Source organism: Nerophis ophidion, linkage group LG02, assembly GCF_033978795.1.
Source record: "Nerophis ophidion isolate RoL-2023_Sa linkage group LG02, RoL_Noph_v1.0, whole genome shotgun sequence".
NCBI lineage: Eukaryota > Metazoa > Chordata > Actinopteri > Syngnathiformes > Syngnathidae > Nerophis > Nerophis ophidion.
The window spans coordinates 33,127,673-33,143,968 of record NC_084612.1 but is presented as its reverse complement, the minus strand read 5'-3'; the positions used below and the strand labels follow the sequence as shown (position 1 = coordinate 33,143,968).

At 39.4% G+C, this 16,296-nt stretch overlaps 1 protein-coding gene across 6 annotated transcripts in view; it reads right to left on the bottom strand.

Annotated features, from left to right (window-relative positions):
* rnf111 (ring finger protein 111) overlaps nt 1–16,296 on the bottom strand; it is a 71,444-nt gene that overhangs the window by 34,784 nt on the left and 20,364 nt on the right. For all 6 annotated transcript variants that reach the window (XM_061882029.1, XM_061882050.1, XM_061882040.1 and 3 more), the window contains exons 2-3: nt 9,541–10,491; nt 2,922–3,054 (exon numbers count right to left, since the gene is read on the bottom strand). In XM_061882029.1, coding sequence (XP_061738013.1) covers nt 2,922–3,054; nt 9,541–10,408 — 1,001 coding nt within the window. In that variant the 5' untranslated portion in view covers nt 10,409–10,491. The remainder of the gene's footprint in view (nt 1–2,921; nt 3,055–9,540; nt 10,492–16,296) is intronic.

Sequence of the window (16,296 nt, the reverse complement as noted above, 5' to 3'; positions counted from 1 at the left end):
TAACTATTTAGCCTAAACCCCTTGTCAGCCACACTAATCCATCGTTTAAGGTTCCCCTCCTTGGGAATATTTTTAGATGGGTAAGTGTGTTGTCTATTTCTTAAATCTCCAGCTCTTTGCTCGGTATGGACTCATTGATCGTTTATAAACTGAGTTCGGAGAGGAAATGACGTCAAAAACAACGCGCCGCAGGCAGCTTTATAACAACCGGTATCCACTTAGAGGTAAACACTATTAAAATGGAGGCGAATCATCCAGACATGCCCGTGTTTTACTTCTTCTACATGTACAGGGGCTTGTAGAAACCACACATGAATGAATACCTTAAGAGAAGGAAATGAGCGATTGGGCTATTTTGGATGCACCACATCTCAGACAGCAACATAGCAATTTTGAGCAACGGTTTTGTATAAGGCCTGGAAGAACAGCGGCCAGGTGGGATATGTTCATCAACGAGTGTGTTGAGCCAGACGAATAGCAAGAGAACTTTCGAATGTCGAGGTCCGCTTTGATTCTATTTAGCAAAAAACTTTGTCCGTTTATCGAAGATGAGACACAAAGTGTCCGGTGGATGTGATAAAAAAAGGTAACGGTATCTTTGCAGCACAACAAGTCACAGATAGGAAATTTAAATGAACATCTTGCTTGCATCTGTTCAATGTTTATATGCCAGGTAAGATACATTTCCAGGTCAGAGATGACTATGACGTAATAAATGCGCGGCTGGCATTTCCCGCGCATGCCTACTAGGTGGCGTTGTGCCCGCGAACGGAGGGCGTCTTAAACCAAAGCTTAAAAGATGGCCTTAAGTGTGGGTGTGTGTGTGGACAAGGGATAAGGTTAGGTGGGTTATACCCTGTATAACTTTAGCCGTCTCAGTATGTCACTTTGACGGCAATAGTCGCATTCATGCATGCATGCATATGTATGTTATTTTAAATTTGTACAACATCTAAATCAACAATATGACTTGCCTGAGTAGCTGGACAGGACAAAAAGAAAAAAAATATATTAATGTATATAATTATACGCACACACACGCACGTATTTACATAAACGGAAAGTACGGAAAGTATTCACATCCCTATAAAAGTTTCACTTTTTGTTTGGTTGCATCAATTCGCGAAAATCAAAAAATTTCATTTTATTTCTTATCAATGAACAAACAGCACCCGAACTTGACGTAAAAACAACCAGAAATGTAGAAATGTTTGCTAATTTATTCAAAATTAAAAAAAAAAACTCAAGAATCACATGTACAAAAGTAAACAAACCCTTTGCTCAATACTTTGTAATTACAGCCTTAAGTCTTTTTAAATTCGATGACAACCTTGGCACACCTATCTTTGGGCAGTTTTGGAATATCCTTAAATCCCTAATAGTCAGTTGTGTTCCTGTTATATTTTTTGACTTGAAATATGTCACTTTGACCAGTTGCAAACAACTCCTTTAAGTTTTGTTTTTCTGGGGATTATTATTACATATCTCATGAGAAATCTCTGATAGTACAGAAGTGTCAACAGCAAAATTTTCATACGTACAACTGCAACTTTATTACAACTTTGCATGTCATACTAAATCAGCACATACAAGTCTAGTGCAATAAATGCAGTATGTTGCCTATTATGACAGGTTTATACTGTCTTCACCCAATTCATTTTTTGTATGCAAATCACATACGTAATATAGGGAACTAAACAAACTAAACAGTAAAAATATAAATACAAAATAAAGACAACATCGTAAAAAGTGTAAGTATAGTAAATGCTGTAATTGGCCAAGCTCATTATATCTCCCGGGGTAAAAAAAACGACCACAAGGGAAGGGTTCCTAATTAAGTAGACTAGGGATTATTTTGTAAATACCTGTTTGCCACCATGAACCCCTGAGGATAGGAGGGGTGAACCAGTATACTGTACAGTAAACACGTACACTCGTGGAATGGGTGGCTTGGCTAAGCCTGTGGTTAGCAAATTTAACATTAGTGTGAGTCAAAAACTTAGTAGATTCATTTAAGTATAATTTTCCTTTGTGTAAACTTGCGGTGGAAGAAATGTTATTCTATGAAGCTTTAGAAGACAATTTTAAATACCATTCTGCAAAGCTTTTTAGTCCAAATTACAAGGCACTGCATACATGTACAACAGGCTTGCCACTACAAAAGGGTAGCGATTATGGCAAAGAGGAAAAGTGTGATGATAACCACAGCATTGGACGTTGTGGTTATTTTAACATCTGAATTTGGTATATAAGATACTCAAAATGATTATGTTCTGCCTTAGAGATCCCACGATATAGATAAATATATAAAGTATATTTTATATAATTATTGTATTTTTTTAGAGATAAAGCTCTGGTAGGCCTGGTATACAGTTGAACACGCATACAAAATACTGTATTCTAGGTCTTTAACAAACAGAAGTGGCCAATAAATCCTGTACTAAAACATACAATTTGTATTTTAAAACACGACATTCAAATTCATATCAAAATCAACTTGGGCATGCATGTCTTGAGCTCAACTGTAGCATGTGAACAGGGACTGATCAAGTGTTTTTTTTTTTATTGATCTGTATCAGCTATTCTATTTGTTGTATCGCGCTGCGCTCTGGGCAGGACAGCTCTCGAAAGCATCCCACTGTGCTCTGCTGAAACAGTGGAATGCTCCCCTAATGCACTGCTTTGTTAGGGAACAGCATCAACAAAATAACAGCCAGAACACTGAACAACATGTACTCATAGAAAAGAGGTACTCAATGGAAAAATGTAGGTTTATGTTTTAGCCTTTCTATTTTTGATTTGACCAATTATTTGACAACTGATTTCTCTTTAAAATAGTGTGGATGAAGACCTATGAGCAAATACGAATTCTGAGAGGGTACGCAGGCCCATTTTTGAGTAGCAACTAAAAGGTTGCCTACCTGTAACCATCTCCGACTGTGACTATCTCCACCTCGCTGTCTGTCGAGGTGACGTTGATCTCCTCACTGGCGGGGACAGCAGGTGCTGGAGCTGGAGTAGCCTCAATCACGACCACGTCTTCATCCAGAGCACCTGGTCACGTGACCATCAACATGACATACTTAGACAAATGAGTTCAGTTGAGTTTGCCTCAAACAATTTGACACAGTAATTTTAAAAACATTTATGACCTTGCGTAATGTTTATACCTTGACAACGCAATCGCGGTAACAGATTACCATTATTTCATACATACCAATTTGCACTGAGGTCTACTTTTATTAAAAGAATATGACCAGCTGGATTGCAATCATATTAGCTTTTTTGTGTTTAAAACCATAAATATATATAAACAATAATTGTGAAAGTTACCAGAGCTGTCTTCAAACAGTTGAGGACTACATGATTCAATTTGGTGAGTCATATTCGACTATTAATCACGCAGTCGAATTGTCGGGCAAAATCTAATGACTATAAAAAGCCTTAGTCAAAGACAGCCTTATTTGTTACAACGGTTTACGCAATATTTATCTTTAACCCAACATTTTGGTTGCAAGTCAGCCTATGTCAAGTCATCCATACATGACCAAGAAAGAACTGAAACGTACCCCAATTGATTTACATTAAAATATATTCATTTTAAATCTGACTGTGTGTAAGGGTAACTGGTTTGTACAGCAGTGGTGTTTTTGTGCACAATCGCAAGCAACTTGCCATGCAAGTGATGTTCATCATTCCCAAAAGAGATGTCAATCCCCCAAGCGTTGCTGCTTAGCACACACTGCAACTAACTGGGAATTAAGGTGAGACTTTCATGTGGTTACAAAAAGAACACAGGTTTCAGTAAAAACAACAACAACAACAACAACAACAACAACAAAAAACTAAAAAATAAGAATATGCATTATTCAGTATGGGTCAAATTATGAATTAAAAATGCAGATTAATGATTACATTAAATGTGTTGGTTTTTAGATAGAAAAGGCTCTTAGTAACGTGACCAATTAGTTTTTACATAATTTGTGTGACAAAGCCCTATTACCAACAATAATGGTTAACTTGCCTTCTTGTTGGGACATTTCCCAAAGAAGAGAAAATGGAACCTATCTAAGCATTACATAAATATGTTAAATTGTTACAAATAACTATAATTTCCATCACAGCTCATCTGTAGAACATTATCAACTTCACAGACCCACACCAGCCAATCCCATTTCATTGTAATCTTTTGATTGACAATTTAGAATAATCCATCCAACCATTTTCTACCGCTTATTCCCTTTTTTGGGGTCGCGGGGGGCGCTGGCGCCTATCTCAGCTCCAATCGGGCGGAAGGCGGGGTACACCCTGGACAAGTCGCCACCTCATCGCAGGGCCAACACAGATATTCAGACAACATTCACACTCACATTCACACACTAGGGCCAATTTAGTGTTGCCAATCAACCTATCCCCAGGTGCATGTCTTTGGAAGTGGGAGGAAGCCGAAGTACCCGGAGGGAACCCACGCATTCACGGGGAGAACATGCAAACTCCACACAGAAAGATCCCGAGCCTGGATTTGAACCCAGGACTGCAGGACCTTCATATTGTGAGGCAGACGCACTAACCCCTCTGCCACCGTGAAGCCTTTAGAATAATCACAAATTCAATATTTAATTTTTTATTGTATTTTGAAGTGTATTGTATAAAGAGAGGGTTGTAGTGCTTTATCTCCAAGATGTTCCAAGATGGCGGCGCCCGGACGGGCTGCGCTCTCGAGGAGATCCTGCTAAAGATGGAACATTTGGCAGAAATACCGGACAATTCCACAAACTTTATGGCTGGCTCACATCGTGGTCACTCCGTGATCACGTACGACCGCCAGACACTTCTGGATGTGGACACATCGGGCCGTTTTGGACTGATAGACGCGGGCGTGCTAAACATGCTAACTAGCATGGGAATACGTCGGCGGCTACATCCAGCGGCCTGTGAAGCAGGGGAGTCCAGTAGCAGCGGGGGCCGTCTACGGAGCAGACGCCAGCGGTGTGATCGGAAACGCGGATGCCGAGCGGGGCTAAAAACAAAGCAGAAGGCTAATCCCCACAGAACACCACTTTCCTCCATCCCGAAGACGGATTTAGATGGAAAATGCGAGACTACTGGTCTGGGTAAGGAGTCTGTTAAATTAGAACAAGTTTTTTCTGCTTTGAGTGTTTCAGAGTTGGACATGTGTTTTACTGAGGTGGCTAACTATGATGCGTGCAGTTTATCAAAGCAACAAACAAACAATCGGAAAATCCCCGTTACTGAGGTGGCTAACCATGATGCGTGCAGTTTATCAAAGCAACAATCAAACAATCGGAAAATTCCTGTCGTATCAATTCCTAGATATGGTCGTAACTATACTAAATGCACTGGGCATAATAAACACAACACTATTAATATTGCTACTACGGATAATTTGATCAAAAACTCCCTAAAACAGCCCACTACCTATAATATAGGTTTTTTAAACATAAGATCATTGTCTCCTAAAACGTTGTTAGTTAATGATATTATCAGAGACAACAATCTTAACGTCATCGGTCTCAGCGAAACCTGGCTTAAACCAAACGACTTTTTTGCGCTAAATGAGGCATGTCCTCCTAACTTTACACATGCGCATATTGCCCGTCCGCTCAAAAGGGGTGGGGGGGTTGCACTAATATACAACGAAAACTTTAACCTTAGTCCTAACATAAATAATAAATATAAATCGTTTGAGGTGCTTACTATGAGGTCTGTCACACCGCTGCCTCTACACCTGGCTGTTATCTACCGCCCCCCAGGGCCCTATTCGGACTTTATTAATGAATTCTCAGAGTTCGTTGCTGATCTAGTGACACACGCCGATAATGTAATCATAATGGGGGACTTTAATATCCATATGAATACCCCATCGGACCCACCGTGCGTAGCGCTCCAGACTGTAATTGATAGCTGTGGTCTCACACAAATAATAAATGAACCCACGCATCGCAACGGTAATACGATAGACCTAGTGCTTGTCAGGGGCATCACCGTTTCCAAAGTTACGATACTCCCGTATACTAAAGTATTGTCTGATCATTACCTTATAAAATTCGAGGTTCAGACGCATGTTCGTCAAACTAATAATAATAATAACTGCTATAGCAGCCGCAACATTAATACAGCCACAACGACAACTCTTGCTGACCTACTGCCCTCGGTAATGGCACCATTCCCAAAGTATGTGGGCTCTATTGATAACCTCACTAACAACTTTAACGACGCCCTGCGCGAAACCATTGATAACATAGCACCGCTAAAGTTAAAAAAGGCTCCAAAAAAGCGCACCCCGTGGTGTACAGAAGAAACTAGAGCTCAGAAATTATTATGTAGAAAGCTGGAACGCAAATGGCGCACGACTAAACTTGAGGTGCACCATCAAGCATGGAGTGATGGTTTAATAACTTATAAACGCATGCTTACCTTAGCTAAAGCTAAATATTACTCAAATCTCATCCACCGTAATAAAAACGATCCTAAATTTTTGTTTAGTACGGTAGCATCGCTAACCCAACAAGGGACCCCTTCCAGTAGCTCAACCCACTCAGCTGATGACTTTATGCAATTCTTTAGTAAGAAAATTGAAGTCATTAGAAAGGAGATTAAAGACAATGCGTCCCAGCTACAACGGGGTTCTATTAACACTGACACGATTGTATATACGGCGGATACTACCCTCCAAAATACTTTCTCTCGTTTTGAGGAAATAACATTAGAGGAATTGTTACAACGTGTAAATGGAATAAAACAGACAACATGTTTACTTGACCCTCTTCCTGGGAAACTGATCAAGGAGCTCTTTGTATTATTAGGTCCATCAGTGCTAAATATTATAAACTTATCACTCTCCTCGGGCACTGTTCCCCTAGCATTCAAAAAAGCGGTTATTCATCCCCTTCTTAAAAGACCTAACCTCGATCCTGACCTCATGGTAAATTACCGACCGGTGTCTCACCTTCCCTTTATTTCAAAAATCCTCGAAAAAATTGTTGCGGAGCAGTTAAATGAACACTTAGCGTCTAACAATCTATGTGAAACCTTTCAATCCGGTTTCAGGGCAAATCACTCCACGGAGACAGCCCTCGCAAAAATGACTAATGATCTATTGCTAACGATGGATTCTGATGCGTCATCTATGTTGCTGCTCCTCGATCTTAGCGCTGCTTTCGATACCGTCGATCATAACATTTTATTAGAACGTATCAAAACACGAATTGGTATGTCAGACTTAGCCCTGTCTTGGTTTAACTCTTATCTTACTGATAGGATGCAGTGTGTCTCCCATAACAATGTGACCTCGGACTACGTTAAGGTAACGTGTGGAGTTCCCCAGGGTTCGGTCCTTGGCCCTGCACTCTTCAGCATCTACATGCTGCCGCTAGGTGACATCATACGCAAATACGGTGTTAGCTTTCACTGTTATGCTGATGACACCCAACTCTACATGCCCCTAAAGCTGACCAACACGCCGGATTGTAGTCAGCTGGAGGCATGTCTTAATGAAATTAAACAATGGATGTCCGCTAACTTTTTGCAACTCAACGCCAAAAAAACGGAAATGCTGATTATCGGTCCTGCTAGACACCGAACTCTATTTAATAATACAACTCTAACATTTGACAACCAAACAATTAAACAAGGCGACACGGTAAAGAATCTGGGTGTTATCTTCGACCCAACTCTCTCCTTTGAGGCACACATTAAAAGCGTTACTAAAACGGCCTTCTTTCATCTCCGTAATATCGCTAAAATTCGCTCCATTCTGTCCACTAAAGACGCTGAGATCATTATCCATGCGTTTGTTACGTCTCGCCTCGACTACTGTAACGTATTATTTTCGGGTCTCCCCATGTCTAGCATTAAAAGATTACAGTTGGTACAAAATGCGGCTGCTAGACTTTTGACAAGAACAAGAAAGTTTGATCACATTACGCCTGTACTGGCTCACCTGCACTGGCTTCCTGTGCACTTAAGATGTGACTTTAAGGTTTTACTACTTACGTATAAAATACTACACGGTCTAGCTCCATCTTATCTTGCCGATTGTATTGTACCATATGTCCCGGCAAGAAATCTGCGTTCAAAGGACTCCGGCTTATTAGTGATTCCCAAAGCCCAAAAAAAGTCTGCGGGCTATAGAGCATTTTCCGCTCGGGCTCCAGTACTCTGGAATGCCCTCCCGGTAACAGTTCGCGATGCCACCTCAGTAGAAGCATTTAAGTCTCACCTTAAAACTCATTTGTATACTTTAGCCTTTAAATAGACTCCCTTTTTAGACCAGTTGATCTGCCGTTTCTTTTCTTTTTCTTCTATGTCCCACTCTCCCGTGTGGAGGGGGTCCGGTCCGATCCGGTGGCCATGTACTGCTCGCCTGTGTATCGGCTGGGGACATCTCTGCGCTGCTGGTCCGCCTACGCTTGGGATGGTTTCCTGCTGGCTCCGCTGTGAACGGGACTCTCGCTGCTGTGTCTTGGATCCTCTTTGGACTGGACTCTCGCGACTGTGTTGTATCCATTGTGGATTGAACTTTCAGTATCATGTTAGATCCGCTCGACATCCATTGCTTTCCTCCTCTCTAAGGTTCTCATAGTCATCATTGTCACCGACGTCCCACTGGGTCATTATTGTCACCAATGTCCCACTGGGTGTGAGTTTTCCTACCGAGGATGTCGTGGTGGTTTGTGCAGCCCTTTGAGACACTAGTGATTTAGGGCTATATAAGTAAACATTGATTGATTGATTGATCTCCGCATGTGACAAAACAAATAGATTCAATGCACAAACTCTGAAATTGTACAATAGATTTCGCGGGTGAGTCTTTACCTAACAGATTAGCTAATCGACATGTGTTCATCGAAGAGTACGCTTCAGTTCCATAGTGCACATATTTTGGACATTTCAATTGTAGAGGGTCAGAAAATATAACTTCTGTACAGTGATTGTTGATCACTTCTTTGACGAAATGTTATTTACATAATTGATGTAGCTATCACCAAACCATTGGATCAGGATTACAGAAACAAACCATACAATTGCAAACCAATGTGACCTGTACTACTTGGTGGAAATGAAAGGAAAATTATAAGCAATATATTGATAATAAAAATACATTGAAGGTCTTCCTATTGGAATACACTAATATTTACATTTAACTGAATTCTTGCCATTTGGACTTGACTGTGACACTGAATTTGCATATTATTTAAAACTGGAGGCAAACAATTCTTCTCAGAATAGTTCTAGACGATCACTTAATTCTTATTATCATCTTTGATGAAGCGATCATATTTTGTGTAAAGCTGACCCACTCCCAAAAAACCCCACACATTTCAAAACAATGGAAGATGCATGAGCCCCTGCAGTACCTAAATTTCAACACACTGAAGGCCACAGATAAATATGTATACCAGCTCACTAGCTTAAGGTATCAATGTTATAATAATAAACCGCTGGTTTGCTATTATAAATACATGGAGACAAAGAGAGATAATAGAGAAGTATAGAATCAAGGGCAGTAATTATTACCTGTGGCTACAGCAGCACTGTTGGGTTGGCTGCTGGTGCTGCTGACATCCACATACAGCTCATCCTCGGCTTCAGTCGAGGAAGGAGAGGACGACCCGCTGTTCAGCTCCTCACTAGAACTACTTGTGCTATTGAGCAAAGCATATTTTCGACGTGCAATTACTTCTCGTTTCTTCCTCTGCAGTAGTAGTCTCTCCTTTTGCTTCTGCGTACGATGCCCTGCCCCGGGAACTGATTTCACAAATCGCTTCCTATGAAGAGGCCGCCGACTGCTCAAACACGGGCGTTTCAGCAACACCGGCTCTGCCTCTGACCGCACCCACTTATGCGAGCGAGTCCGCCTCGTTCGACCCACAACAGAGCGAAGACTAACACCGGTGGCTCCTGCTGTCAGGAGAGGCGTTTTTTGCCCTGCCCCAGTGGGTCCAGCTTCCGCATCATCCTCAGAGGTTAGTGTCTCAGAATCCCCAAATCGTAAGCTGGAGGATGGGGATGATGCACAGTCACTAAAAGATGACTCGTGATTGCGTTCATCCTCACTAGAATCCTGCAAAGGTTCTTCCCTGGGACGCTGAGGGGCCATGGAAGTCTCGCTCAGATGGCCCACTTTAAGCGAACAGTCAGATGGTCCAGCCTGTCCGACCTTTCTTTTTCTGCGTCCGCTCTCCAAGTCCTTGTGAGCCCCCGTGTCTCTCAAGCTCCGATGCCTGGATTCGGAGCACAGCGTGGCAAACTCGCTGTCTGCCATTCCGATTACGTCCATGTTGCTAGAAAAGCTCTTGGCTGCCTCCATGGACTCCGGGTTCACCAGTGGCTCCTTCAGATGCTCCTGTCTACCGTGCGCCTCGGACGGCACTTCACTCTTCATAGTGGCAGGTCTGTCCTGACCAAGCTGAGAGTGAATATGCTCACAGCACTTCCTATGCCTCAAACCACTTCATCTTACAACACCTATAGAACCCAAAGAAAGAAAAAAAAGATTGTTGTTACATTTTTCAAACATGCTTACAGTTACAATATGATAAATCCCATTTTTAAATTTTCTCATTATATGTCTGAAAAAAAGTTACTAAAAAGAAGCAGAGCCTATTTAATTCTACCTCTCCATAGCAATTATTAACATGTTTTTCACTTCATATTCTCAAATTTTAGCACAATTTAAATCAATGTATGAGTAATATGTACAACAGTTATCCAATATATAATTGAGTAAGATTAATTAGATTCAGAAAGGTTTAAGTTTCTATCAAGATTTTTCGCCTTTGTAAACTCTTTGAGTTGGAACAGTTTTTTAAACTGGATCGTGTTAGTGCATATTTGACTTACTGTGGGCCAAAATAGTATTTAGTCAGCCACCGATTGTGCAAGTTCTCCCACTTAAAATGATGACTGAGGTCTGTAATTTTCATCATAGGTACATTTCAACTGTGAGAGACGGAATGTGAAAAAAAAATCCAGGAATTCACATTGTAGGAATTTTAAATAATTTATTTTTAAATTATGGTGGAAAATAAGTATTTGGTCAACCATTCAAAGCTGTGACTGATGGAAGGAGGTTTTGGCTCAAAATCTAACGATACATGGCCCCATTCGTTCTTTCCTTAACACAAATGAATCGTCCTGTCCCCTTAGCAGAAAAACAGCACCAAAGTATGATGTTTCCACCCCCATGCTTCACAGTAGTTATGGTGTACTTGGGATGCAACTCAGTATTCTTCTTCCTCCAAACACGACAAGTTGAGTTTGTACCAAAAAGTTCTATTTTGGTTTCATCTGACCACATGACATTGTCCCAATCCTCTGCTGTATCATCCATGTAACCATTTTGGTATAAACTGACTTCTGACATGATTCTTATAAAAATTTGCACTTTATGAGTATAAAATACTTTTCTTTGTGGGCTTAGTTCAACAGTAACTGAACTTTGGTGGAGCCTATCAATAAACAACCTCAATTAGGACTTTTTCTCATCTTCATTGTGAAGGACTGTTTACCTATCTGCTAAACTAAATTCCAACATTAAGGGCGAGTAGAATAATTATGTAAATAAATCAGGGGTGTACAAAGTGAAACCTGTTTTACATTGTACTAATAAAATAAGCAGCAACATTTGAAAACAATAGCAGAACTATATAATGCAACAAGAAAAATATGTTGAAACTAACGATATAATTGTCTTTTAAAATATATATTTTTTAGCCATTTAAAAAAAATCAGCATTACAGCCAATTATGCAAATGATATGCCATTTTGACACTTCCCTACCATGCCCCCCACCACCACCAATTAGTGAGAAACACTGCCTTTGTCACATGACCATCAGTGTTTACACTCTCATTGTAAACCCCAAATTCATGTTTTTTATTTTCTATAGAGCAGGGTTATTCAACTAAATTGTACCGGGGGCAAAATTTTCAGAAAGTTAAAGGACCAAGGGGCCGGACTTGTAAACCCTGGACAGAGAATCAGCCTGAAGGAGGAACCACATTTAGTCCACTCTTCAAGGTTAATGATAAGGTTGGGCATCATTTCCATTTGCAAGTTTACAGTGCAAGTTCCTCGTTTCGAATACAGTTACCAACCATTCTCGATTCCGATTCTTTTAGAAGACAGGGTCAAAATGTACTATTCTCACCAAGTTATTATTAATCAGTAGTACACATTCACAAAAAATATTAAAAAAACACTTGAAAAACATTTACACATATTCTGTCGTTTGTGTTAGGAATGGAGATGTTCTGGTCAGTGTTTTATGCTGCCGATTACAAACATTCATTAGTGAAATCAGCCGATATCGATCACATGCATCAACTGTTTTTGTTTTATGTATTAACGGTAGGGCTGGGCGATATGGCCTTTTTTTAATATCTCAATATTTTCAGGCCATGTCACGATACACAATATATATCTTGATACGTTGCCTTAACCTTGAATGAACACTTGATGCATATAATCACACCAGTATGATGATTCTATGTGTCCACATTAAAACATACTTGTTCATACTGCATTAATATATGCTAATTCAAAATTTTTATGTAGAGAGGGAAATCACAAGTAAGTAAATTCACCCAAACTATTTATCAAGCAGTGGCACAAACATTCATGTAATTTCAAAACCGAAAGTGCAACAATGTCAGACATTTTAAAACAAGCTATTTGAGCATTTTTTGCACGATGTCACTAGGATGACATATCAAAACAACACTAATTTAAACTGCACTTTTTGTACAGAACACCGCTACAATATTTTAAAACAAATAAAGTGCACTTTTATGCATGATGTCACACAAGATATTTCAAAAACTGTAAAATAAAAATTGGCTGCATAACAGGAAATCAAATAAGTGTATGTCCTTCGATATGTGGTAGGTTACTGCGGACGTTATCTCCTTCTGTTGTTGAAAATTTTTTTCATACGGTGTTGATCTGGAAATGGAAGACGTCAGGCTCAATTTTGTCAGTGCTGGTTGCTTCAGCATTACGTTGGGTGTGGCACCGGCCGGAGATGTTGACATGCGGAGTTTCAAGCACTCTTCATTCTCTAGCGGGTGACTGTTCAAATGATGCAACAAATTAGTAGTGCTGCTACTTTTTGTAGCAATGCTTTTGCCGGATACTTGATATATCGCCCAGCCCTAATTCATTGTGGGTGCAGGGCTCGAATATAACCACGGCAACCAGAGCATTTGCCGCGACCATCCTTGTCATTTTCCGTAATGCCCTAAAAAATTACCAGTAACCACAGCAACAACATGCCATGACAACCCTAAATTTTTTACATGTTAATGGACTAGGGATGTAACAATAAAAGGTATAATGATAGACAGCGGTAAAATTCTAGACGGTTAGTAACACCGTTTGAATTTTCATTTACCGAAAAACTTAATTTATTAATGCATTTTAGAGAACTGCTTACTTTCTGAATATTAAAGTAAGCCGCAGCATCTGCGCATGCGCAAAAGGGCCGTTCGGCTCGGGAAAAATGGCAGCGACTTGATGGACTTTGCATTGAAAATGTTCCTTCCAAGCTAACGAAGCCAATCGCTGCTTTCATTTCAATCACTTCTGTGGAGTGTCGGTTTGCGATTAAGAGCGCAATGCTTTTTGGAAGAGAACAATATTTGATGTTGCAGTTTGATTTTGAATGTGAAGCTGGCATCCTGCCGTCAGCTGCTGGGACTTAGAGTTAACATGCAGCAGGCAATGTGTCGTGAACGTTGCCACAACTTGTTTATAAAGTCTGTAGTGTCTTTAATGGTATTTGCACTTGTCCTTTAATTTAACTGCTAACTTTGTTAGTGTTCCAAAAACATCATTACTAGCTAAAATGTGTTGTCAATTAATTGAATTGAACGTAGGCTGAGTTGTCAGTGAGGGCGGCACAAAGATTGTGTTAAATGTTGGATGTATCACTCTTTATTTTTGTTGGCCAAACTGTGGCACTGAATTACACTGTTGTTGTTGAAGAACAAAGCTTGTTTATTTGACTATCTTCATTAGCCAAACTGCTTTGTGTTTCATATTGATATCAAAAACTAAACACCATGTTTTTTTACATTACTTGTGTTTCCAGTTTGTTTTCACTCCACAAAGTAATTACTTTAATAACCATTCATGTGATAGCATTTTGTTTGTTTTAAGGAGTATAGCTAATTCCTAAACGACATGTTTCTGCTTAAACTTTCAATGGAACTGTCCTGATACAGCATGTACAAGTACAGACTGTGGTACATGTCAATGTACATAACTTAAACAAATACTTCTCTCTATGAAAATGTAAAACTAGAGATAAAAGCATCATGATAAGCTGACACTATTAATGAAAAAACACACAAATATTTGTCTTCAAGTATATAGATCCAGAATCTAGAGCATTATTAGATATTACAAATTACATGATGGCGTCACGTTCACATCCCAACACTGTTTAACCAGAGTGAATAATCATTATTAATAATCGTGATTTAAATCATCTTAAATATTATTTTGCCCATAATTGTGCAGTCCTATACATAATTATGATATACCTGTATAATATTTTTAATTTTCCTCAGAGAACTCTCCTGAAGGAATCAATAAAGTACTATCTATCTATCTATCTATCCATCCATCCATCCATCCATCCATCCATCAGACTTGACCTCATATATTAACACTATATTTCACATTTATTTTTATTAATTTATAGTATTAATTATTTTCTGCCATATTACTTTGTTTATAATGATTGTGTTGTTTTCATATGCACATTCAACTTTCTATTTGATGTACATATATACAAACCCTGTTTCCATATGAGTTAGGAAATTGTCTAAGATGTAAATATAAACAGAATACAATGATTTGCAAATCCTTTTCAACCCATATTCAATTGAATGCACTACAAAGACTATATATTTAATGTTCAGACTGATAAACTTTTTTTTTTTTGCATAATAATCATTAACTTTAGAATTTGATGCTAACAACACGTGACAAAGAAGTTGGGAAAGGTGGCAATAAATACTGATACTGTTGAGGAATGCTCATCAAACTAGGGCTGGGCGATATTGCCTTTTTTTAAATATCGCGATATTTTTAGGCCATATCACGATATACGATATATATTACGATATTTTGCCTTGGCTTTGAATGAACATTTGATGCATAAAATCACAGCAGTATGATGATTATATGTGTATACATTAAAACCTTCTTCTTCATACTGCATTAATATATGCTACTTTTAAACTTTCATGCAGAGAGGGAAATCACAACTAAGTCATTTGACCAAAAGTGTATTTATTAAAGTTATTAAACAGTGGCACAAACATTCAAGTCATTTCCAAAACATAAACTGCAAGATTGTCGGAGACATTTTAAGTGTCAAATAAAAATAAGCTGCATAATAGGAAATCAAATAGTATTCGTCCTTCACTATGTGTTAGGTTACTACGGACGTTATGACATTTTCTTCATTCTCTAGCGAGTGACTTTTCAAATGATGCTACATATTAGCAGTAATGCTACTTTTTATAGCAACGCTTTTTCCCCCCACACTTGACAAATTACGGTTGTCTGTTCGACATATTCCCACTTGAAGCCGAACCACCGCCAAACGATGGAAACCTTGGTGTTTTTATTGGGAATGAAGTCTTCCTTCATTTGTTACCAGATCCGCACCTTCTTTCTGTTGTACAGCTACGTTAGCAGCTAACGTAGCCCAGTATGCTATCTGTGAGAAGGAGAGACAGGAAAGAGCGAGAAGAGCCTGAAGTGTACGCCAGCAGCTAAAAGAAACTGCGTGAAAACGTATACTCGAATATTACGATATTTTCATTTTCTATATCGCACTGAGACAAACCCGCAATATGTCGTATATATCGATATATCGCCCAGCCCTACATCACTTATTTGGAACATCCCACAGGTGTGCAGGCTATTTGGGAACAGGTGGGTGCCATGATTGTGGGCTCTACCGAGGATCTTGTTGTGGTTTGTGCAGCCCTTAGAGACACTGGTGATTTAGCGTTATAGAAATAAACATTGATTGATTGATTGATTGATGATTGGGTATAAAAACAGCTTCCCAAAAATGCTCAGTCTTTCACAAGAAAGGATGGGGCGAGGTACACCCATTTGTCCACAACTGCGTGAGCAAATAGTCAAACAGTTTAAGAACGTTTGTCAAAGTGCAATTGCAAGAAATTTAGGGATTTCAACATCTACAGACAATAATATCCTCAAAAGGGTTCAAAGAATCCAGAGAAATCA